We start from the raw sequence: 26143 nt of genomic DNA, 5'->3' as shown, positions 1-26143 counted from the left end.
AGTCGAGTTCTGGTTCGGTGACCTGCCCACGTGCGCCCCTCAAAACACGAATGTGTGAATTCGGCCTTAATGCCGCAGACGGAGCTAACTCCGATCATGGCAGTTTAACAGCTCAGATGCTGCTGACAGTCATGCCAATTAAAGTATTGCAGTATATTGAACAAGCATGGAAACGGAAAAAAAAAATACAAAAGTCGAAATACCCCTACCCCTTTTTCTTTCCCAAAACATAAGATCTTAAAAAATAAACTTTATTTAGTATTTCTGAGTGTGTGACCGGTCATATTAACAGAATATAATAACATTTAGCTCATACGGTTAGTGCCAAAATTGAAAAGGGGGGGAAAAAAACTAGAAATAGCAAAAACTGCCAGAAAGACCAAACATAATGAATTGAGTCAAATGACTGGATATCACTAGGTCAGACCATTTTGCAGTTTCACCTGTTTTTTTTGCCAAGCAACTGTTACCTATGTAGGAGATTTTATCCAAGATGGGCACCTGAGGAATTTTTTTTTTTTTCTGAGTGAAGTTTTCCTTTTGAGCTCGTTCACATCACATCATGTGTGACCTCTTAGGAGGTGTATGTGTATATGTGTGTGTGTATATGTATATGTATATATATATATATATATATATATATATATATATATATATATATATATATATATATATATATATATATATATATATATATATATATATATATATATATATATATATATTTTCTGATTCAGTTGGTTGCCCTGGAGGCTAATACAGACAGGCGAAAGGATTTTATTACGGTATGTTTACTAAGGGATGGGAGCTAGCTGGATTATGACCGGGAAATGGAGAGACGTGGAGGTGATATGTCCACAGGTACAGTAGGGTCACGAGCAGCGCAGAGTATTTCAGGAGAGTGGTGTGTGCTAATTTTGTAGAGGTTCACAGTCAGAGTGGAAGGAGCAGTGTCCCCAGCAGCACAGAGTTTTTCAGGACAGTTTTTGATCTTCAGTGACCTGTTTATATAACTGAGGATAGTGGTAATGTGAGAGAGTTACCAGTCTGACAGCAGCATAAAGCATTAAACGACAAGATTGCAAACATTACCATTGACAGTCATGAAGTGGTAGCGCAATAAAGCTTTATGGCCTCCTAAGCACTCTCTGTGCAGTATACTGTATACGCCCTACGTCATGGCTTCTTTATAGGCCTGTAAATCTTAGTTGAAAATAGAAATATTTGTATTTATTGCTCTGATGCTTGTTTGCTTTTGTACTTCAAGAGGGAAGCAAAACCTTGTCTCAGATTGTGTAAAATGTCCTCCTACAACCAGGACTAAATGCTCATTTGCAGCAAATAATTATAGATGAGAGAACTTGACCAATATTTTGTTCTTCCTCTCTTCATTCACATTCACCAATCAGAGCCCTTGTTTCATGTCTCCAGAGCAGTTTTGAAGATGTAAGCAATGTTCTTATTGGTTGCTATGGGCAATGAGGCCTAGCTTTCTCTGAAGCCTACGATGTGATTTCTGTGCCATGTATAATGTGAGCCTTTTTAATACTTGCGATGGACTTGAAAAAGCCTCAAATAATTTAGGCTGAGATCTTTTCTTGCAGATGAGTAAAGCAGAGAATTTCATTCATTAGTCAGTAAGTTGCACCAATTGTGTGGCTGCAGCTATTTTGGTAAATATGTACATGTCTAGCAATTGTCACTTTTTTTTTTTTTTTTAAAGTCTTGAGAAATGGTAGGTGCCCTATTGATGTGTTACAAAATGGAAAATTTTCAGCAGGCCCCTATTGACTTCACCATAAAAAAATTTCAGTCTGTGTCAGCTTGCCCGAGCTGTATCCACACTATATTGCGACCTATGCAGGAGATTTGTATTAGGCCGGGGTCACACTTGCAAGTGCAATGCGAGAAACTCAGGCCTCAATACCCGGCACTGCCGTCAGCGGTTCGGACCGGAGCGTTCAGCTGCATAGAAATACATGTAGCCGCACACTCCGGTCCCGAGTGCCAGCGGCAGTGACGGGTATTGATGAGAGAAACTCGTGCGAGTTTCTCACATTGCACTCACAAGTGTGACACCGGTCTTAATCTGTTAGTAAGTTTCATATACTTTTCTATAGCTGTCTGAGCTCTGCTGTGGATGCCGGACTAGCAGAATCTGTATTGGTCACCATTCTCATGTATACTGCTCTATGTCTCCCTGGCAGTGGGTCCTGGCTTTCGAAATCTTCATCCCTCTGGTCCTGTTCTTCATTTTGCTTGGACTACGCCAGAAAAAGCCCACAATCCACGTGAAGGAAGGTAAGGCGTGTGACCACAAAGGGTTAAACGGAACATGCAGGAGTCTGATCTTAATGGCGGGCACTAAGAAGCAAATTCAGGTCACCGCTCACAGACGAAGCAACGATGTCAAACCGCTTATCTGCCTTTGTTTCGTTAATCAATGATTGGCACTCAGCCTGGCACCTCTGACCTGTATACACCAGGCTGTGCCATAATAAAGCCGCTGTCTATTATAATGACACTTTATATAATGACCGCCTATTAGAACCATCTTTTGTTTATAAAAAAAATACATATACATATTAATTACTGGTAGATCAAAACATTTAATGTAGCATCGATATATTTGGTAAATTCACAATTGAACCCAAAAATAAATGAATGTTAAAAATGGATAGAAATAGGTTGCTATGGGTGTCAAGTGGCAGCCATTTTGTATGTTGTGACATCTGTGTATTTCTAGGTTCTGTTCCAGCTATCATCATGTTTCCAATCCTAAAGTAGCCATGGCCGATTTATTCCAGAAAGATTTCATTGACTTAGGCTGAGTTCACACTTCCAATATTCATGGGACAAGTACAGAGTGCTCTGTCTGGACTTGGGAGACACATGACCAATCTGGACATGGCGGTGCATACTTTTACTGCAATTTTTTTGTTAAATTTTTTGTGGGCTGTCTACGCAAATATTGCTTTAAAAAAAAAAACACTCCCAAACGCCACTGGATAGTTAAGAACACCTCTACTAATTATAGGAAACTTCCCACAATGTGTTATTTTTTTATATGAATAACAGATTTGCTCTGATAAATAAGTGGGGGGGAAATTACATTTTTTCCCCCTGATTTTTTTTTTCTAGATTGAAAAGGATTAGAAAATCATTGATTCCCCTCCTCCATCAGTTCGTCTTACAGACTGACATAACTCGAGGATTATTCACGTGTGCAGGGATATTGTGTGGCTGCAGTTCTCAGCATTAATTATATAATGGAGATTTGCGGTATATATTCATTCATATTGACAGCTGAGATTGGTAATTCCGACCTTCACCTGGTAGAGCGAGATTTCAGCACGGTCATTAATAGTGAAGGGGCCACATATCTGTCCCCGTCTACTATTTACTACATCGCTCTTACACATAAAATAGAATCAGTCTTTTTTTTATTGAACAACAAAACCCCCTGTCCTTCATAAAACATTTGTCAAAAAATTGATTTTATTTTAGATTTTTTTGAGGGAAAGAAAAAAACAAACTGTTTTTGAGTGATATCATTTCACCATTGCATGAAATTAAATGTCGTTTTGTGCTATGAATTCCACACATCTGATTTATTTATTTTTGTTTTAAGTATTTTATTGGGTCATTAAAATTCTAACAAAAAAAATAAATGTGTGAACTATGGTACATATATTTTTCATCCTTTCTCAGTGAGCACTTAATTTTTATGGATCGTTCCACTACAGGACTTAATAGTGGCACAAAAAGGTTAATGCCAGACCCACAAGGTACCACCTCCGCTACTGGCCAACACTCCATTACTTTAATTGAACGCAGATATAACGACCATGTTACCTCCACAATGTATTACGCAGCATGTGTGATACTGTTGCCGCAATGCGATAATGACGAATCCAGCATTTAATGGTAATTACAACAATATACATGGCCAAGTGGAAAGTGTGTGTGTGTGTGTGTGTGTGTGTGTGTGTGTGGAGGGGGGAGGTCAGCAGAGAGCTGCAAAAAATGTGCATGCTCACCCCTCTATGACACAGAAATGTCATAGAAATTGTGTTTTCCACACTGTTTTGTGTTTTTGTATCTTAGTGGTTTTAGAGCGTGTTCATGCTGATTTTTCAGGATTCAAAATCCACACACCAGTTTATTTAAAAAAAATTAAAATAGTACTGTTTATAATTAACATAGTAGTGTGTCCTTTTTTTTTTTACTGTTCCTGCAGCAAAAAATAGCACACAAAAATTCAACATAACCATGTATTTTGCCGCAATGTATAATGAACTACGCTCAAAACGAATTATGTGACACTTTTTCTACTGCTTGTTTAAAAACACACGGAGAACAAAAACGATACATGGTATATATGTGTTTTCCCACTCACATGAATGGGAAGCAAATTTTTAATGCAGACTTTGGCGTGCAATCCTAGCCAAAAAGTGAATACAAATGCCATGTAAATATACCCTAAACATTTTTTTTTTAATGCAGCGTGCTTTGGGAATTGACTTTCTGCTTCGTTATAGTACTTAACATTGGCAGATGAAAAATATACATGCTTATAATGTGGCAAAATAAAAAAAGCTGCAGCAAAACACACAAAAAAATCATTAAAAAAAAATCCATTTTTATGTAAATGTTCCTCCAGTTTCCTTAGACTGGAGTAGGCCTTTAATCCACAGATATGGGTCATCATGATAGATACCGCTAGTGAGATATTAATACACGATCAACACACCAGCTGCCATGGTCAGGTGTTTTAGCGGGCAAAGTGTAACACTGCTCTTATATCGCTGTGTAATTACGTAGCTCCACTAGTGGCGACAGGACCTCATTAAGACCCGCAGGACATGACCCAGCTCTGCTACATCAGCTACATTCCTCAGTGTCAATGTAGATTATCAAATACAGAGTCAGAAATTCCTCTAAAGGAGAGAGGGTGAACCTTCCCAGTGTAAAGGTCTGAAAAAACACATGCTCCTAACCTGCTGGGTGTAGTTGTTTGTGCTCGTTCTACATCCGCTTTCAGAAGTTCTTAATATGGTTTCCTACAATGTTTATAAGGCCACTCCTTTTTTGATATCTTATGGTAAGTCTACACATTGCATATTTGGCGCAGAGTTTTCTCAAGCTTGTTTGCAGCAGATTTTGGTGCTCATATTTCTGCAAATTTAGTTTAGATTTCACCCTTTCCATTGCAAAAGGTGAAATCTGCAGGAAATCCACGTGAAGAAATGAGTGCTCCAAAGCTCCGTTCCACATGGAAACTGTCGTCAGTGCGTAGATGACATCTGTCGGTATCTCATATGCTTAGTTGGTACTGTATGACACTGCAGATTTTTGGCAGGCAGATCTGCTTAGAAATTCTGCACCAAATACGTGAGGTCTAAACTTATGAATAGGAAGGGTTCGCAAATTTGAAACACATAACTTTTTTTTTTTTTGCTGTGATCGCTGAAAAAATATGCCACAACACATTGCCATAATTGGGGCAAAAATAAATGTAAAAAATTGCACTGCAGCTGCAAGGTCAGAAAAACAGCCTTAGTCAGGCAATGGAGGCACAATTTTGTCTCCTCTACCCCAGTGAAAATGCAGATGTGTGTTGTTTAGAGGCTGAAAAGCCATTCTTCACCTCCTTGCCCAGCTTTCATTACAATGTGCAATGTGTCCGTGGAGGCGACTACCTGGAATGCAGGACTAGACTGAGATGCTCACTACCCAGTTTAGTTTTATAAAAAATAAATGAAAGAAAATGGTACAGACTGATGCAAACCCTCCACTATAAGAACAGGACCAAGTAGAGGTCTTGAAAATGGCGCTGAAAAAGAAATGTAATTGGCTGCAAATTTTTTTGGAATGACCGTACTGATTTTTGATGTACCTGTTCACTGATGGAGGGTGGAAAAATTTGGTACCGTCTCACCAAGAGTGGTGTTAGGACCACGGATTGGCACTTGGAGTCCGTTATTGAATGCACCGCATATTAGCGTGATGTCTGTGATTTTATTTTGAACACTTACATTGCCGAATCTTTATTTATTTGCCTTTTTTCCCCCCCTTTTCCATTCCGTTATATTTTTTTCGTTCCTCCACATCACTGTCTGACTCCACATCGCATGCCGCAGTCTGTAAGTTGTCCAGCGTGATTCTGGGATTGCCTCCGTGTCATAGAAACTACTTTAGTTTAAGGCCTTTCACTTCCATGTTAACATTGCTTTTGTGTTCTCAATATTACCGCCAGACTTGGATGCTACGGGTTTCGCCTGATTGGGAGAAACACCCAATGTGCCAGCCTATAATACATGTCGTGCCTCGAACCACCACCAAATGGCAACTTGCATTTTTTACATTTTGGCCTTGGTTTTAGACAAAAATCAATAGTAAAAATATAGAGAATTTAGAGAGAAAGAGACACAAAGGTGATGTGAGACATGTAGGTGGTAATGCCGCTTCTTCCTGTCATAATCCCTCACCTCTTCTGACAGGTGGAGTATTTTCTTCTGCTGTGCTTTCCTGGTGGGACCATCATAGTTCCAGATTTTACCTTTCCCTTCGACACCTGATATTTCCGTAACTGTGCACCATCTTATTAGTGATATAAAAATGATAACCCTTTGTCAGGTTCAAAGGGTAAAGTGCCACTCCCTCTCCTGCGCGGGGGCCACTGTGAGGTAGCGGGCCCTGTCCTGCATTGGGGCCACTGTGGGGTAGCGGGCCCTGTCCTGCATGGAGCCCATTGTGGTCCTGTGTGGGGGCCACTCTGGGATTAGTGGGCCCTGTCCTGTACAGGTTCCACTGTGGGACAGCAGGCCCTGTCCTGCGCGGGGGCAGCGGGCCCTGTCCTGCGTGGGGCCCACTGTGCGGTAGCATGCCGTGTCCTGCGTGGGGGCCACTGTGGGGCCGCGGGCCCTGTCTCTGTGGGGGCCACTGTGGGATTAGTGGGCCCTGTCCTGCGTGGGTTCCACTGTGGGGCAGCGGGCCCTGTCCTGCGTGGGTTCCACTGTGGGCCAGCGGGCCCTGTCCTGTGTGGGTTCCACTATGGGGCAGCGGGCCCTGTCCTGCACGGGTTCCACTGTGGGGCAGCGGGCCCTGTCCTGCGCGGGTTCTACTGTGGGGCAGCGGGCCCTGTCCTGTGCGGGGTCTGCGGGCCTTGTCCTGCGTGGGGGCCATTTTGGGGCCGTGGGCCCTCTCTTGCACACATAGCCCTGTCTAAAATTTTCCCTGACAGCAACTAACCTATTAACCCCTCTGCTGCTGGTATGTTGGTGATGGGTATGGAGGGTTTTGTGATTGTTTGCCCTTAATCACTGCTCTAATATGACTAGCATCCAGGTCCTTGCTGTCTCTCTGGCCAGTGTCTGTCCTGCGCTGTCTCTTTCTGTTCTGCCCTCTCATCCTGTGTCCTGTATTGCAGCGTTCTACACTGCGGCACCTCTCACCTCTGCCGGGATCCTTCCGGTCATGCAGTCCCTGTGTCCCGATGGCCAGAGAGATGAGTACGGATTCCTGCAGTACACCAACTCTACGTGAGTAGTTGCTATCCTGAGCCAAGTGCTCACCTCCTCCCAAATGTCCCTGATCGTGCAATGTTGGGCATGTCCCCCCAAATATCCAGTGCCTTTATGGTGGTTACTGGACAGTATAAGACATGATGAGATTAGATTCACAGCTCGGCAGGCAGTATCACACGTGATGAGATTAGATGCACAGCTCAGCAGTCAGTATCACACGTGATGAGATTAGATGCACAGCTCAGCAGACAGCATCACACGTGATGAGATTAGATGCACAGCTCAGCAGTCAGTATCACACGTGATGATTAGATGCACAGCTCAGTAGGCAGTATCACACATGATAAGATTAGATACACAACTCAGCAGACAGCATCACACGTGATGAGATTAGATGCACAGTTTAGCAGACCGCATCACACGTGATGAGATTAGATGCACAGTTTAGCAGACAGCATCACACGTGATGAGATTAGATGTACAGCTCAGCAGACAGTATCACACGTGATGAGATTAGATGCACAGTTTAGCAGACCGCATCACACGTGATAAGATTAGATGCACAGTTTAGCAGACAGCATCACACGTGATGAGATTAGATGTACAGCTCAGCAGACAGTATCACACGTGATGAGATTAGATGCACAGCTCAGCAGGCAGTATCCCACGTGATGAGATTAGATGCACAGCTCGGCAGGCAGTATCACACGTGATGAGATTAGATGCACAGCTCAGCAGACAGTATCCCACATGATGAGATTAGATACACAGCTCAGCAGGCAGTATCACACGTGATGAGATTAGATGCACAGGTCAGCAGGCAGTATGATCGGCTATAGCCGTTTGTGTCTGGTGCTGTGTAATGACAAGCCTGGTGTAGGTGCCATGAATATATATGTGTAAAGGCCCCTGTCCTGCCTCCCTGCAGGGTCACGCAGCTCCTGGACCGACTGACAGAATTGGTGGAGAACAGTAACCTGTTTGATACGAAGCGGCCGGGGCTGGGGGAAGAGCTGGAGTCTCTGAAGAACCACCTGGAATCGCTGAGCAGTGACCACAGCTCCCTGGAGAACCACTTTCCCCGGCAGTCAGGTACAGGAACCGACAGGTCTGCAACTTATCCAGCTGGTCAGGCCCAGTGCGGGACATTCGTACACCTGGTGGGCCCCAGCTGGGCCCAGAGATATGTACGTTTGCACATCGCTATACCTCTCCTATGTCCAGAATTGGGTACACAGCGCCTCTGCTAGAAATGTGCTGTGGCCCGCTAACTGTGCTGTGTGTTCTTCACTGCAGGATTTACTTTGGATTCGGTAGTGAAAAACAAAACGGACTTCCGGGATTTCCTCCAGTCCAATCTCTCCTTGGCCAGTAATGTTGTTGATTTACTGTCCGACTCCAGTATAAACCTTCAAGAGGTAACTGTAAGGCTCAGTCACTTGTAATAGTTGGACTTTCCTCCTTTGAATTCCTCTGCTGCTGGGGCCCCGGCTCCATCCACTGTGTAACAGTTTGACACCCGCTCCCATCCAATCAGCACACTTTCCATTACATACTCTGTACTGCTTGGGTCCCATGCTCTGTCTGACACCCTTTCCCCTATCCCCCCTAAAATATGCTTCATGTACCATGCATGCCTCCATCTGTGACCAGCACAATCCTCTCCTGAAGTACTTAGTGCTGCTGGGGAAGCCTGCATATTTTCGTATGTTTGTCTCCTACTTCCCGCCTTATACCATGACATTACCCCGGCAAACAGCTGATACTTCTGCCTCCTCAGGTTTACCGCTTGCTCTTCAGCTCTCTGCACATGTCTACTGATGATCTGCCAGGGAAAAGCCCCTGGGACTCGGCCATGGCAGCAGGGGGGCAAATCTTCAATCTCCATGTGAGTGTTCTCTCAACCCCCACCCAATCCCCCAACTCCCTGTTATCACTTCGTCGCATGTGTTGGGTCACCATCATATAGGTCTAGTAATGAGGCACCCACCCGAAACATGGCACGCCCTGTAAGCAGCTTGTAGCATCACTTCGATTCCAATGATGTATGTCCTGATACTGTGAAGCTGCAACTCCCAACATGTTCTGAATGCCAGCACTCCAAGCTGGAAGATCACTGCCCTTCATGAACAGCTAGCGCCAAACTGGGGAGAAGACCATTTTAGCCTGTAAGAAGAGATGGACGGACCCGTGGATGTTCGAGTCCAGACGAACAGTTTAAAAAAAAAAAAGTTTGGGTACCAGAACAGTACCCAGATCCAGTGAATGGGGGGACCCGAACATCCAGTGTTTGTCACGCTGTCATGTGTATGTTAGCGCATCAAACACTGCTTCTGATCGACGGTAAACTCATTACCGGCGTTCAAACAGACGCGGTTCCCACTCTGTCCCATGACAGCTGCGTGCTCACGTTGTCATTTGACCACATGGGAATCGTGGCTGTCTTACCAGCAGTAATGATTTCACCGCCGATCAGAAGCAGGTGGTTGCCGCGCTGTCATGCACATGATAGTGTGACAAACACCTGGTGTTCTGAGGGCTGAATCCGAACAGTAACATGGACTTCCTGGTGAAGTCTGTGTCCGGTGTCCATGCCCATGCCCGAATAGTAGGTGTTCGGCACAGATGCTGAACTTTACTGTTCGGCTTTGCCCATCTCTACCTGTAAGCTGATGTGTTTCACATCTTTTTTTGGTGGCTGTGAGTATCTCACAAAGGAGATGGCATATCGTTAGAAAAGGCCATTTATTTACAGTTTGGGAGGAACCAACTTTTGGGAGTCCAACCAATCTGGATACTAGAAAGGCACTGATCATGTTGTGACCCCATCCTCCCATGTACCCGCTGTGGAGGGGAACTGCAGCACAACTCCATTTAAGTGAACAGGGTCAGCGGCAATTTTCTGCACAGATCGATATCAAGATGCAGGGGCCAAGATGTCCAATTTAATGCTGAGATGAATGGGGAGTTCCCAGATGTCAATCGTATGATGAGGTATGGTCCCAGGTGGTAAACATAGGATCAGTTTTGGGGGTAGAAGGTAGATATGAGGTGTCAATAGTAGGATGTGTTAGGGGAGATCCCATGCGTTGAATGTAGGATTGTTTGGGGGGTTCAGGCATTGATTCTAGGATGAGTTGTTGAGGGAAGGGGACCATTGTAGGATGAGTTGAGGAGGGGGTGATTGTAGCATGAGGTGGGTCGATTTGTAGGATGAATTGGGGAGATGGATCAATTTGTAGGTCAAGTTAGGTGGGTCATTGAAGGAGGTGAATGGTGGAAGTTGTATCATTTCTCTTGTTAAGGTCAACTGTGGCACAACTCCATTCATGTGAAAGGGGCCGGCTGTAGCTTCCTGCCCAGCTAGGTGTGAAGATGCAGGGGTTCAAGATCATAGAATGTTAGAGTTGGAAGGGACCCCCAGGGTCATCATGTCCAGCCCCCTGGTGAATGCAGGGTTCACTAAACTATCTCAGGTCTTTCCAGCCTCTGTTTGAAGATGCTGATGTAGTGCTGTGGCATTTTTGGGATGTTGGGGGGATAATAGGGGTCAATGTTACTTGTATGTAATCACTTGAACAATTGCTCGTAATACAATTCATGGATTTTGGATTGTTACCCTGGTTGTCACATTTTTATTTATTTATTTTTTGACAGGGGAACATTTTAGGCAAATGGAAATCATTCCAGGAAGGGTTAATACACAAGGCGCTCCAAGATCCTTTGAAATCTTCCCATAGACTGGCACTTCTGCGGCTCCTGACCCTTGCACTTGGCCTTGCCATCCCCAATACCTCATCTGAAAGCTACGATCCTCAGGCCATGGTGAAGGAGCTGGAGGTATGGAGTGTGTCAGGTGCGGGCTGAGTGCATGCAGCACGAAGCTGCTTATATCATTGACGAGTCTTTCTTTTTAGGAAATTCTCTTCACTCCTAAAGAATTGGAGTACCTAACATGTGAAGGGAGCCTGGATCAGCTCGCAAGTATCTTGGGGGTATCTGAAGCCAAACGTCCGTTGTTGATCTCCTATAAGACCACCGTATGCGCTGGCAGCGAGCCAGCTCGCACCGAGCGCTTCCAAGGACTGGCAAGGGAACTGAAGGAACAGGTGGACGTACACAAAACGGTCACCCGGGTACGTGACCCCACTAACCCCATACTCATGGGCAGCTGCTTTGCAATAACAGTAAAACTCTCCTATACAACCTGTTATCAAAGAGACTGTGTCATCAGAAAATTACTTTTTATATACCACCCTCTCATAGCAGGCTGCAATGTGTAATAGAATGATTTGTATTAAAAAAAATGGTGATCTTGCAATTTTACACACTGGCTACTGGGGCTATTTTAAACTTGTACTTCCTGTTCTTTCATGAAGAGTTTACCAGGTTCATTATCATCACAGGTAGGACTACAATGTCTGATGACGCCTCTATATGCAGGAGATAACGTGGGATCCACAATTCCCCATAGATGTCACAGCTTACCTCCTCCCCTCCTGTACAATGACTGATAACACCTCTATATACAGTAGATAACACAGGATCCACCATTTACAATAGGGGATGGCACAGCTCACCTCCTCCCCCTCTTGCACAATGACTGATGATACTTATATACAATAGATAACACAGGATCCACCATTCACAATAGGGGATGTCACAGCTCACCTCCTCCTCCTGTACAATGACTGATGATACTTCTATATACAGTAGATAACACAGGGTCCACCATTCACAATAGATGATGTCACAGCTCACCTCCTCTCCTTCTTGTACAATGACTGAGGATACTTGTATATACAACTAGATGGTAGCCCGATTCTAACGCACTGAGTATTCTAGAATATGTATGTAGTTTATTTATGAAGATTTTAGAATAATACATTGAATACACAGGATTTGGCCGGCCGCGACCAATTGGTGAAGCTTGGTTCAAATCCCGCGCCAATTCGCGGCCAGACTGCGCCTGTCGCTGATTGTTCGCGGCTGGCCACGTAGTATATTGCACAGCCCACGTAGTATATTGCACAGCCCACGTAGTATATTGCACAGCCCACGTAGTATATTGCACAGCCCATGTAGTATATTGCACAGCCCATGTAGTATATTGCACAGCCAATGTAGTATATTGCACAGCCCACGCAGTATATTGCACAGCCCACGCAGTATATTGCACAGCCCACGTAGTATATTGCACAGCCCACGCAGTATATTGCCCAGCCCACGCAGTGTATTGCCCAGCCCACGCAGTGTATTGCCCAGCCCACGCAGTGTATTGCCCAGCCCACGCAGTGTATTGCCCAGCCCACGCAGTGTATTGCCCAGCCCACGCAGTATATTGCCCAGCCCACGTACTATATTGCCCAGCCCATGTAGTATATAGCAATGTGGGCATGATATCCCTGTTAAAAAAAAAAAAAAGAATTAAAATAAAAATAGTTTTATACTCGCCTTCCGTTGGCCCCCGGATCATGGTGAAGCAGTTACCGACGCTCCTCGCGTGCTCCGGTCTCAAGAGTGCATTGCGGTCTCGTGAGATGATGACGTAGCGGTCTCGCGAGACCGCTACGTCATCTCTCGAGATCGCAATGCATGGAACGGTCACCGGAGCGTCACGAGGAGCGGGAAATGGCCTGTTCTGGATCCGAGGGGCCGACGACGGTCAGTATATAACGATTTTTTATTTTTTTTTATTATTTTTAACATTAGATCTTTTTACTCTTGATGCTGCATAGTATAGTAAAAAGTTGGTCACACAGGGTTAATAGCAGCATTAACGGAGTGCATAACACCGCGGCATAACGCTTTCCATTAGCGCTGCCATTAACCTTGTGTGAGAGCTGACTGAAGGGGATTATGGAGCGGGCACTGACTGCGGGGAGGAAGGAGCGGCCATTTTGCCGCAGGACTGTGCCCATCGCTGATTGGTCGTGGCAAAACAGCGACTTGGATTTCCATGACAGACAGAGGCCGCGACCAATGAATATCCGTGACAGACAGACAGAAGGACAGAAAGACTGAAGTGACACTTAGACAATTATATAGTAGACTAGATAGTAGCCAGATTCTAACGCATCGGGTATTCTAGAATATGTATGTAGTTTATTTATGAAGATTTTAGAATACATTGAATACATAGGATTCGCCGGACTGCGCCTGTCGCTGTTTGTTCGCGGGCGGCCACGTAGTATATAGCACAGCTACGTAGTATATAGCACAGCCACGTAGTATATAACAGCCCACATAGTATATTGCACAGCCACGTAGTATATAGCACAGCCCACGGAGTATATAGCATAGCCCACGTAGTATATAGCACAGCCACGTAGTATATAGCACAGCCCACGGAGTGTATAACAGCCACATAGCATATAACACAGCCACGTAGTATATAACAGCCCACACACGTAGTGTATAACACAGGCCACGTAGTGTATAACACAGGCCACGTAGTGTATAACACAGGCCACGTAGTGTATAACACAGGCCACGTAGTGTATAGCACAGCCACGTAGTATATTGCCCAGCCCACGTAGTATGTTGCCCAGCCCACGTAGTATGTTGCCCAGCCCACGTAGTATGTTGCCCAGCCCACGTAGTATATAGCAATGTGGGCATGATATCCCTGTTAAAAAAAAGAATTAAAATAAAAAATAGTTATATACTCACCTTCCGTTGGCCCCCGGATCGAAGTGGTTACCGACGCTCCTCGCGTGCTCCGGTCTCAAGAGTGCATTGCGGCCTCGCAAGACCGCTACGTCATCATCTCGCGAGATCGCAATGCATGGAGCGGTCACCGGAGTGTCGCGAGGAGCGGGAAAGGCCTGTTCTGGATCCGAGGGGCCGACGACGGTCAGTATATAACGATTTTTTATTTTTTTTTATTATTTTTAACATTAGATCTTTTTACTATTGATGCTGCATAACTGTTGATGGCCTCATAACTGTTGTAGTAAATAATATACCTTCCGGTATTTATAATTCTTTTCATCCTGATCACCCATCATCATGAACCTCCAGTGAAGACGTATACATGCAGTGCAGTAGAACATAGAGGGTTATCATTTTTGACAGCTCTTCCCCAATGGGCACTGTAGTCGCTGCTGTAGCCAATGGTTTACAATGTTTATTACAGCTGCGCCTTGATGAGGTAAATGCCACCGAAACACAGCACCAGCTGCACTCGCTACTGGGGGACCTGCTGGAAGTGGAGAAAATCCTCAAAGACGTGGATATACTCTCCGCTCTGGCCAAGCTGTTACCCAAAGGGGCCTGTGCCAGCAAAGCCAGCCCCTCATTGGTTAATTCCACCAACTGGAACTACAACACCAGCAGTAACGCCAACGCCACCGGAGATGGGGAAGAGGTCAGAGCCCAGGAGAGCGAGGCCGACGGAGAAAACCCACGCAGCCAATTCTCAGCCTTCGTGCAGCTCTGGGCCGGACTGCAGCCCATTCTGTGTGGCATCAACCGGTGAGTGCCCGATATATAGTGAGGGCATGGTACTGTGGAGACTGCGCCAGTAATGTCCCATCACTGCCCATGCAAAACATTCACAAATATTACAGGTCGGCTCAACTGTAGAGTGCAGCTATTCACTGGAAGGGGTCTGATAAGTGGTCTAATTCATGGTCTAGTCTGAATTTAGAGGTCTAATCTAATTATGGGGTCTTTTCTGGGTGCTGATGAAATTTTGGCATCTTGGGTCTAAATTTTGGGTTCTGATCTAGGATCTCCATTTATTTGAAGGGTTTGGTGTGGGGTTTGAATTTAGTTTTAGGTCTTCTGTGCAATTGGAGTATAGGGGTCTGGGGTATGGTTTTATTAAGTAGTCTTGTTTATGAATTTATATAGCAATCTGCTGGTCTGAATTAATTTAGGAGTCTTCTCTGGTGTCTAAGGGTAGAGGTTTAAATTAATTTGGGGATTCGTCTGGAGACTGATTAAACTTGGGGTTTTGGATCTGAATTTTGGAGTCTGATCCATGGATTTATTTAGCACTCTGATGTGGTGACTGAATGTATTTAGTGGTCTCCTCTGTACTCTGAATGTCCTCTCGGGTCTAAATTCATTTGGAGGTGAGAGACTGATAACATATAAGGGTCTCAATTTACCTACATTTTTAATCTGGGGTCTCATTTTGAGTCTCATTATTAATTTAGAGGCCTTCTCTTGGGTCTGAATTTGTTTAGGGTTCATGTCTTGGGTCTGAACTAATTTAGTGGTCTCTTCTGGGTTCTGAAAGTTTTTTGGGGATTTTTTCTTTCCAAGGTATTTTTTTTTCTTTGCCATAAATTTCCAATTGCTAAATCAATTGTAAAATCCTGCCTGAAAAGGGTTCTGCCAAATTAAAAAGGGTAGGGGGAAACTTATTGATCTCTGGGAGTCCAATCCATTCTCAGGATCAGGTAAGACTCAACAGTTAGACCTCCAGCAATCAGTGCTGCCCCCATTCCTATTTATAGGGAATACCTTGTATGCTTGATACAACCCCTTTTAGGCAGGGTAGGGTCACCAGTGATGATTCCACATTTAGTATCACTCACTACCAATGCTAGAAATGAAAGTGTGGGATAGACTGGAAGGAGGAGAGAGCAGGGACCGTGCTTTTCTCCAGAGCACCCGTGACTCTGTGGTTGGTCCACACGTTTCATACTAACCCTCCACTTATTTTTCTTGCATCTTTCAGAACCATCGAACCAGAAGCTCTGAAGCAGGGGAATATGAGCTCCCTGGGCTTTACCAGCAAAGAGCAAAGAAACCTGGGGCTTCTTGTGCACCTTATGACCAGCAACCCCAAAATCCTGTACTCTCCTGTGGGAACAGAGGTGGACAAAGTCATCCGCAAGGTAAGAAATCCTCAACATCTCAGTTATGTTGCATTTTATAAGTGAATGCATTGGATTAGGATGGGTGTCTGCATAATATGCTGATTTGTGGGGCTGGCTGTAGGTTTGTGTGGGGCAGAGTTACCCTATGGGTCTTGTTGACTTCATACCCAAAGACCAACACTGCATTAATTGGCAGATCTTGAGGTCATCCTGGCTGCAGTCACCACGGGTTAGTGAATAATGCAGGATTTTAAAATTGGGGTCCAATTTTTTTATTTTTTATTTTTGGGGGGGGGGGGGGGGGAGGAAATCAAAGGGTTTACCAAAAGAAACCTGGAGTGTACAAGTTAGTGGATGCCACGGAGTTATACTGCCACATAGTGTACGAGAACATGTACTGCATGTCTCTGTACAGATACTATGTGGAGGCCCAAGGGGCACTCTTCTGGAATCTGACGTGTGAATGGGTGTCTATGGATCAATTTAAGATGTGACGGGAGCTTTCCCAGCACATATGGTGGATATACACTACCGACATCGTGTGAAAGAGCTGTGGAATATGAGAAAACCAAGTAGTGCATTGCCATTATTAAATAATCGCTATGCAGTGCCTAGAATAAGACTCCTAACACCCAGATAGATGCCAACATCCAGAGATCGGGTAAAATAGAATATATAAGGCCAAAAAAATGCCACATGGGTGCCCATAGCAGTAGTGCCAATTTATACAATGCCCAACGGTATCAAGCAATTTAATGTTGTATGATGCCTCTATGAATAATACCTTAAAATTTCCATATCAATAGTGGTAAACTGTGCCCATATAAATAATTCTATATGATGCTGATATCAATAGTGCCAGATGATGCCCATATAAATCTTGTGATATGATGCCCATATAAATGCCATACAATGTCCATGTAAATAGTGCCAGATGGTGCCCATATAGATGCAATGCAATGCCAGTATCAGTAGTGCCAGATGGTGCCAGTATAAAAAATGTAATCTGATTCCCAAATAAATTGCACCAACTTAAATAGTGCAGGATAATGCTGACGGGAATAATATGTTTTCTGTGATTCGTAGGCCAACGAGACCTTTGCATTTGTGGGGAACGTGACGCAATACGCCGGGATGTGGATGAACATCTCTGCAGAGATCCGCAGTCTGCTGGAGGATGGCATGCTGCAGCAACGTATGCAGCACCTGCAGGAGGTGAGTGATCCGTCAGTGCGCGAAGCGACGTGATGAGATCAGACAGGAGCGTGCGGTCACTCTGTGCCCATAGAGACTGGTTGGGTGTCCTCCGCATCTGTCATCGACGCGTTTCGCAGTACCTCTGCTTCTCGTCTCCTGCCACTTTGACTCTGGTGCTGTCGGATTTAATTTCTTGCAGGTTACCAGCTATCTTCAGAAACTTCCTGAGTTCCAGAATGGCTCCGACGGTGAATTACTCCGCCGGGTGCTCAGCTCCAACTTCACTGCACTCAATGTCAGCACTTTACTGCAACAGCTGGACACCATCGATAACGCAGCATGTGGGTGGACGCACTTTATGTCTAAGGTGGGGGAGAGGTCGCAATATGGCACCTTATTTGCACTTTCTGTTGGTTACATGACATTATGAGATTTTGCTCTTTTCTTGAATAGGTCAGTGTAGACATCTTTAAGGGATTCCCCAATGAGGACAGCATTGTGAATTACACCCTGAACCAGGCATATCAGGACAACGTAACAGTGTTTGCAAGTGAGTTTGTGCTATGTATGCGGTAACAGAGGAGCGTCCAGTCATCTGCTGCCCTAGCATTTGCAATAGGACCCTGCAGGGGGCTGCATACTTTCCAAGAGTGCAGGAAGACAGGCGCAAGTGGACACTTCATTGCACGTAGACCTTTCCAATGTGATTTATTACTTGCGATTTTTTTTCAAGTAATTTTTGAGGTATTCTTTGTTTGTTTTTTTCTGCCAAACTCTTTCTGGTGTGTACATTTTTGCACAAAATAAAAAAATATATATTTTTGCAATCTAAACCTTCCCAGATCCTTTAACCGTTCCTCGTAGGTCATACTTTGCAGTCTGGTCACCAACCTGGTAGCTCTTTCCTGAACTTGCTCCAGTTTTTTCAATGTCTTTTTTTAAAATGTGGTGCACACAGTATTCCAGATGAGAGCTGACCAAAGAGGAGTAGAGGGGGATAATTACTTCAAATGATCTAGACTCTATGCTTCTCTTAATACATCCTAGAACTGTGTTTGCCTTTTTTTTGATGCTGCATCACACTGTTGACTCATGTGCAGCCTGTGATCGATTAGTATACCCAAGTCTTTTTCACACGTGCTGTTGCTTAGTTCTATTCCTCCCATTCTGTAGATGTAAGTTTTGATTTTCTTTCCCACATGTAGAATCTTGCATTTCTCCCTGTTAAATACCATTCTATTAGTCGCTACCCATTGTTCAAGCTTATCTAGATCCTTCTGAATCCCTTTTCTGCCTTCTCTAGTGTTAAGGTACCGTCACACTGAACGATATCGCTAGCGATCCGTGACGTTGCAGTGTCCTGGCTAGCGATATCGTTCAGTTTGACAGGCAGCAGCGATCAGGATCCTGCTGTGACATCGTTGGTCGGCGCAGAAAGTCCAGAACTTTATATCTACCTACAAAAAGGCACCACACATTGATGATATGAAAAAAATCACTTTATTAAATATCATAAAAACACCAACCATGGTTGGGAATGGCCTACAATGTGCAGCAAGTGAGAAACAACATATACAGAATAAAAATGGGGGACACCTGGCAACAATATCATAGAAAAATATCCTAAAAATGGCTGATATGATACAATGAAATGCACCTGTTAAATGCTTAGTAAACAGAAAAAATATAATACAATAGTCTTTGCAAGGAAATCACAATACATTGTTACACACCTCTGACATGTATAGTCATAAAGAGGGAACGGGCCAAGTACGCCACAATAATGAAAACAACAAAGACTATGATAACCTAAAAACTAAAGTGCTACATCAGCTCATAGTTTACCCTGTGGGATAGATAGCCAGGCGTCCACCACACCCGACGCGCGTTTCGCAAGGAGTTGCTTCGTCCAGGGACCCCTGGCAAAGACTATTGTATTATATTTTTTCTGTTTACTAAGCATTTAACAGGTGCATTTCATTGTATCATATCAGCCATTTTTAGAATATTTTTCACTTGCTGCCCATTGTAGGCTATTCCCAACCATGGTTGGTGTTTTTATGATATTTAATAAAGTGATTTTTTTCATATCATCAATGTGTGGTGCCTTTTTGTAGGTAGATATAAAGTGTATGTGGCTTACCACCGTAGGTTACATTATTGGTGTTTTGTTTTTTTTTAAGTCCAGAACTTTGTTTCGTCGCTGGACCTCCCGCAGACATCGATGAATCGGCGTGTGTGACGCCGATTCAGCGATGTATTCACTGGTAACCAGGGTAAACATCGGGTTACTAAGTGCAGGGCCGCGCTTAGTAACTCGATATTTACCCTGGTTACCAGCATAAACATAAAAAAGAACAAACACTACATACTTACCTTCCGCTGTCTGTCCTCCGGCGCTTTGCTTCTCTGCACTGTGAGCGCCGGCCAGCCGGAAAGCAGAGCACAGCGGTGACGTCACCGCTGTGCTTTCCGGCTGACGCTCACAGTCAGTGCAGAGATGCACAGCGCCGGGGGACAGAAGGCAGTCATGGACACACAAGAGAAAGTTAAATTTTGCATTTCATTTTGAGATCAAGGTCCCAGAGTCTAGAGGAAGAGTGGAGAGCCACACAATCCAAGCTGCTGGAGGTCTAGTGTGCAGTTTCCACAATCAGTGATGATTTGGGGAGCAAAGTCAGTGCAGCCGTCTACCAGGAAATTTTAGAGCACTTCATGCTTCCCTCTGCCGACAAGCTTTTTGGAGATGGAAATGTCATTCTCCAGCAGGACTTGGCACCTGTCGACACTGCCAAAAGTACCAATACCTGGTTTACAAACAACAGTATCACGGGGTTTGATTGGCCAGCAAACTTGCCTGACCTTAAACCCATAGAGAATCTATGGGGTATTGTCAAGAGGAAGATGAGACACCAGACCCAACAATGCAGACGAGCTGAAGGCTGCTATCAAAGCAACCTGGGCTTCCATAACGCCTCAGCAGTGCCACAGACTGATCACCTCCATGCCACGCCGCATTGATGCAGTAATTTATTCAAAAGGAACCCCGACCAAGTATTGAGTGCATTTACTGAACATACATTTCATTAGGCCAACATTTCGGATTTTAAAATAATTTTTTCAAGCTGGTGATATAAAGTATTCTAAGGTATGGAGATAATGACTTTTGGGTTTTCATTGGCTGTAAGCCATAATCATCAACATTAACAGAAATAAACACGTGAAATAGATCACTCTGTTTGTAATGACTCTATATAATATGAGTTTCACTTTTTATATTGAAGACCTGAAATAAATTTACTTTTTGATGATATTCTAATTTTGTGAGAAGCACCTGTATGTATCTATGTACTCTGCTCCTCCTGCTCTATAGCGCACTGCTCTCAGATCTTCTTGCATGTTTAGTGGGATAGGTTCCCTTTAACTTCTCTAATAAACCATCAAATACCTTGTTCTGCTATATTTTGCTATTTCCACTTGTAGGCGTCATCTTCCAAACCAAAGCAGATGGTTCGCTCCCTCCGCACGTCATGTACAAGATCAGACAAAACTCAAGTTTTACCGAAAAAACGAATGAAATCCGTCGAGCCTACTGGAGACCGGGACCCAACACCGGGGGCCGCTTCTACTTCCTGTACGGATTTGTGTGGATACAAGGTCCGTATTATCTATAGCCTCCTCAAAAAAAAAAAAAATTAAATAAGCAACTGGCAAGTGTGTATTGGTTTCTACAGTGTATAAAGATGGACCACAAAGCAGCAGGTCTTGTTCTGCAGGCGAGCAGCAAAATTGCATAACTAGTAACAATTAGTTTGGAAATTATGCTGACTTTTATGATAAATCTGCATGTCTGCACAGATCTTGTCCACCCAGCGGCAGCTCTTTGTGACCTTAGCCCGGTTACACTTATCCGTAATACATGCAGCATGCTCGCATCGGAAAATCCGGCCCTGGCTGCCTCACGCTTTCTGAAGCATTTAGTTTAGGCCGGGCGTGATCTTTCAATCTCGGCATGGTTCATTCTTCACAAAAGTGTGAAACCAGTCTTATTCTTATACTGGCAGTGCACATGGGTCAGGCAGACAGGCTCATGAACAATGTTTCCATTCACTGACTGCGTGCAGAGATGGTGATGAACTGAAACACAAAGTGTATTTGAGAGATAAAATGATATAAAACATTGATGAATTGCATCCATTCTTTTTACAGATATGATGGAGAGAGCCTTAATTAACACCATCGTGGGCCACGACGTGGTGGAACCTGGGAACTACGTGCAGATATTTCCATATCCATGTTACACACGTGACGAGTAAGCATGGCTTTTGTATGTATGCATACAATACTATTGTTGTATATGGGGACATAGTGCGATCGCATTTACTCTGTTCCTGCAGCTTCCTGTTTGTGATCGAGCACATGATGCCGCTTTGCATGGTCATCTCGTGGGTTTATTCCGTGGCCATGATGATCCAACACATTGTCGCCGAGAAGGAACATCGTCTGAAAGAGGTAGTGAAAGTCAGAGTTGTAAAACCCATCCCCTGTGATGGCATACATAGCGTTTATTGATGTTTGCATTCTGCATCTTTGGTGGCCGCAGGTGATGAAGATGATGGGGCTCAATAATGCGGTACACTGGGTGGCCTGGTTTATTACGGGCTTTGTTCAGCTCTCCATCTCTGTGACAGCTCTCACTGGCATCTTGAAATATGGCCAAGTCCTCATGCACAGCAATGTGTTCATCATCTGGCTCTTCCTCTCCGTCTATGCTGTGGCCACCATCATGTTTTGGTGAGTATTGTTGAAGTGCAGGATGGATCTTGTATCTATGGATGGAAGAAGGATAAGCAGCTGCTGTGATCTTGGACCGCTGCTCATATTCTGGACTGGAGCTACATGACCGCTTTGGTCACATGACTACATATTTCAGATAAGTTGTGCAACCCTAAAGTGTGTGTACTTTTTTTATGACGTAAGAGGTTCTGTTGGGATGTAAATAAATATATATTGCCAAATCGCAGATACATCCCAGTTACTGGCAGCTTACATGCAACCAAAAATCCTGCAGGTTTGGATGTTTGCAACAGTTCTAGTTGCGTTAATGCAACCACCTCTTTAGGTGCAACAGTGCAACCTATATGTCACATTGTGGCCAAAGTTGCCATGTAGCCCCATAGATAATCAGCTGAAAAGCTTGATCAGGGCCTGCCTGTGGCCTGCTAACATCCATATGTACATGCATTGGTGCATTATTTTCACACATATCATTTGCATCTTTCTGCAGCTTCTTAGTGTCTGTACTTTACTCCAAGGCCAAGTTGGCCTCTGCCTGTGGTGGAATCATCTACTTCCTCAGCTATGTCCCCTACATGTACGTAGCTATCAGGGAAGAAGTGGCGCACGATAAGATCACCGCCTTCGAGAAGTGTATTGCTGTAAGTATTTCATCATGTGCACGACAATGCAAATATCATCTGTCATACTTCCCCTAAAGTACCGTGCATTGTTCTCTACCCATACAGTCTCTCATGTCTACAACCGCCTTTGGCCTCGGCTCCAAGTACTTTGCGTTGTATGAGGTGGCAGGGGTAGGAATCCAGTGGAAGACATTCAGCCAGTCTCCGGTGGAAGGCGACGATTTCAACCTTATGCTGTCCATGATGATGCTGATAATTGACGCGGTAGTGTATGGCATCTTGACCTGGTACATTGAAGCCGTTCATCCAGGTAATGCTGCAGGGGAATAAACATTCACTGTTTTCCAAAGTGGAAGTCCTATGCAAGTCAGTAAAAATGCTTCCTGTTCTAGGCATGTATGGACTTCCACGTCCTTGGTACTTTCCCTTCCAACGATCCTATTGGCTTGGGAGTGGCCGTATAGAAACTTGGGAATGGTCCTGGCCATGGTCTAGGCCAACTCGTCTAAGCATCATGGAAGAAGACCAAGCCTGTGCCATGGAGAGCCGAAGACTAGGTAGGCTTTGTTCCTTTATTTCTATGATACATTCATTGGCATGGCTGGCAAAAATGAATTTTTCATTCTATGCCCCAGAGGAGACACGTGGCATCGAGGAGGAACCCAATCACCTCCCGTTAGTTGTTTGCATTGACAAGCTTACTAAGATCTACAAGACTGGTAAAAAGCTGGCGCTGAACAAACTCAGCCTCAATCTACACGAGAACCAGGTGGTGTCCTTCCTAGGACACAATGGAGCTGGAAAGACCACCACCATGTAAGTCTCTCTCCCATTTTGCATTCTCTCTCAAGTTCCAGATTTGCAGATTATGGTTCATTAGAAGCGGATTTCAAAAACCCCATCCATGTTATGAAGCAGTAGAAATCCGCACAAAACGTCACTTCTCGTGAAGATTTGTCCCAGATTTTTCACTATAAATTTTACACCTTTTAGATTTTGTTGCAACCTCAACCTAGATTTGCAGCACAAATCTGCAGCTTCTGGATTTATCCTGACACTCTCTGCTCTGAACAGGTCCATCCTCACAGGTCTGTTTCCACCAACTTCTGGTTCTGCCACCATCTATGGACATGATATCCGCACGGAAATGAACGAGATCCGGAAAAGCTTGGGCATGTGTCCTCAGCACAATGTGCTCTTTGACAAACTGACCGTAGAAGAACATCTCTGGTTCTACTCCCGACTTAAGGGTATGGCTGAGGAGACCATCTGCAAGGAGATGGACAAGTACGTGATTTTATTTAACTATACCTTCAAGTAAAAAAAAAACAAACATGTATATGGCACAGTCCTTGAGCAACGAAGGGGCACACAATGGAGCCTTTCCCAATGGATGTAAGTTTCCAATGGGAAATAGCCTTAACATTTATACATATTACAAAAGCAATGCCACACCAGGTCGCTGTGGTTTGTACGTGCTATTAAATCTCCTTCTGGATGGGTTTCTATACTTTGCTTTTACTCATGTAATTGCTTTGGTGATCCCGGATGATCCTCTGGCTGTGACGTTCAGTTCAGAGGGTGCGATGACGCGCTTAATGCGCGTCGCCCTCTGACTGAACAGTCACAGCCAGAGGACCCGGGAGACGGAGCGGCTCGCAGCGCTGGAACGGGACAGGTGACTATAGCAAGTGTCGGGGGTTTGAGCTAGCGGCGACTCCGGCACCTGACCCCCACAGCGCGCCGGTGTCCCCGCCTGCTCAGGCCCCCCAGCACTCGGCGCCCAGCGATGATAGGTGAGTATGTTATTTTTTTTTTATATATCGCAGCAGCATACGGGGCATATAATACTATGGAGCATCTTATGGGGGCCATCAACATTTATGGAGCAGTATACGGGGCATATACTATGGAGCATCTTATGGGGGCCATGAACCATAATGGAGCAGCATATGAGGCATATACTATGGAGCATCTTATGGGGGCCATCAACCATAATGGAGCAGCATATGAGGCATATAATACTATGGAGCATCTTATGGGGGCCATCAACCTTAATGGTGCAGCATACGGGGCATATACTATGGAGCATCTTATGGGGGCCATCAACCATAATGGAGCAGCATATGAGGCATATACTATGGAGCATCTTATGGGGGCCATCAACCATAATGCAGCAGCATATGAGGCATATACTATGGAGCATCTTATGGGGGCCATCAACCTTAATGGTGCAGCATACGGGGCATATACTATGGAGCATCTTATGGGGGCCATCAACCATAATGGAGCAGCATGAGGCATATACTATGGAGCATCTTATGGGGGCCATCAACCATAATGGAGCAGCATGAGGCATATACTATGGAGCATCTTATGGGGGCCATCAACCATAATGCAGCAGCATATGAGGCATATACTATGGAGCATCTTATGGGGGCCATCAACCTTAATGGTGCAGCATACGGGGCATATACTATGGAGCATCTTATGGGGGCCATTAACCATAATGGAGCAGCATGAGGCATATACTATGGAGCATCTTATGGGGGCCATCAACCTTTATGGAGCAGCGTATGGGGCATATGGATGGGAGCAGCACATGACAGAACGGTGGCGCAGGATGGGAGCAGCACATGACAGAACAGGGGCGCAGGATGGGAGCAGCACATGACAGGATGGTAGCAGCACATGACAAGATTAGGGCGCAGGATGGAAGCAACAGGTTGGACTCCTAAAAATGATGCAAATACCAATATCAAATATGTTTTTTGTTTATCATTGAGATAAGGATGGGATTATTTAAACTTTTGTGTATTTTAGTTGCATGCTTTTATAACTATTGTTACTTACTTATTTTTATGATCTGCTTTGGGTCTGACCTTCAGGACTCTGGCCAACCTGAGATCCAAATGTATTTTCTCTCTCATTTCCACTGCAGGATGATAGAAGACTTGGAGTTATCTAACAAGCGCCACTCTCTGGTCCAGACCCTCTCCGGAGGGATGAAAAGGAAGCTGTCTGTAGCCATTGCCTTTGTTGGTGGTTCCAAAGCTGTGATATTAGACGAGCCAACTGCCGGCGTTGACCCCTATGCAAGGCGGGCGATATGGGATCTTATTCTGAAGTATAAACAAGGTAGGACTTTTGTTTCACTCATTGG

General features: G+C 44.6%; 1 protein-coding gene across 3 annotated transcripts in view; it reads left to right on the top strand.

Annotated features, from left to right (window-relative positions):
- Positions 1-26143, top strand: part of ABCA2 (ATP binding cassette subfamily A member 2) — an 83102-nt gene that overhangs the window by 41047 nt on the left and 15912 nt on the right. For all 3 annotated transcript variants that reach the window (XM_069747626.1, XM_069747628.1, XM_069747627.1), the window contains 22 exons: positions 2208-2301; positions 7433-7544; positions 8458-8621; positions 8826-8947; positions 9310-9417; positions 11187-11369; positions 11447-11665; positions 14668-15005; positions 16222-16381; positions 17450-17578; positions 17760-17927; positions 18014-18110; positions 21044-21217; positions 21770-21872; positions 21958-22072; positions 22164-22354; positions 22848-22998; positions 23086-23290; positions 23373-23537; positions 23616-23796; positions 24055-24267; positions 25922-26118. In XM_069747626.1, the coding sequence (XP_069603727.1) occupies positions 2208-2301; positions 7433-7544; positions 8458-8621; positions 8826-8947; positions 9310-9417; positions 11187-11369; positions 11447-11665; positions 14668-15005; positions 16222-16381; positions 17450-17578; positions 17760-17927; positions 18014-18110; positions 21044-21217; positions 21770-21872; positions 21958-22072; positions 22164-22354; positions 22848-22998; positions 23086-23290; positions 23373-23537; positions 23616-23796; positions 24055-24267; positions 25922-26118 (3589 nt within the window). The remainder of the gene's footprint in view (positions 1-2207; positions 2302-7432; positions 7545-8457; positions 8622-8825; positions 8948-9309; positions 9418-11186; positions 11370-11446; positions 11666-14667; positions 15006-16221; positions 16382-17449; positions 17579-17759; positions 17928-18013; positions 18111-21043; positions 21218-21769; positions 21873-21957; positions 22073-22163; positions 22355-22847; positions 22999-23085; positions 23291-23372; positions 23538-23615; positions 23797-24054; positions 24268-25921; positions 26119-26143) is intronic.

This window comes from Ranitomeya imitator, chromosome 2 (genome assembly GCF_032444005.1).
Source record: "Ranitomeya imitator isolate aRanImi1 chromosome 2, aRanImi1.pri, whole genome shotgun sequence".
NCBI lineage: Eukaryota > Metazoa > Chordata > Amphibia > Anura > Dendrobatidae > Ranitomeya > Ranitomeya imitator.
This window is presented reverse-complemented; position numbering and strand designations above follow the sequence as displayed.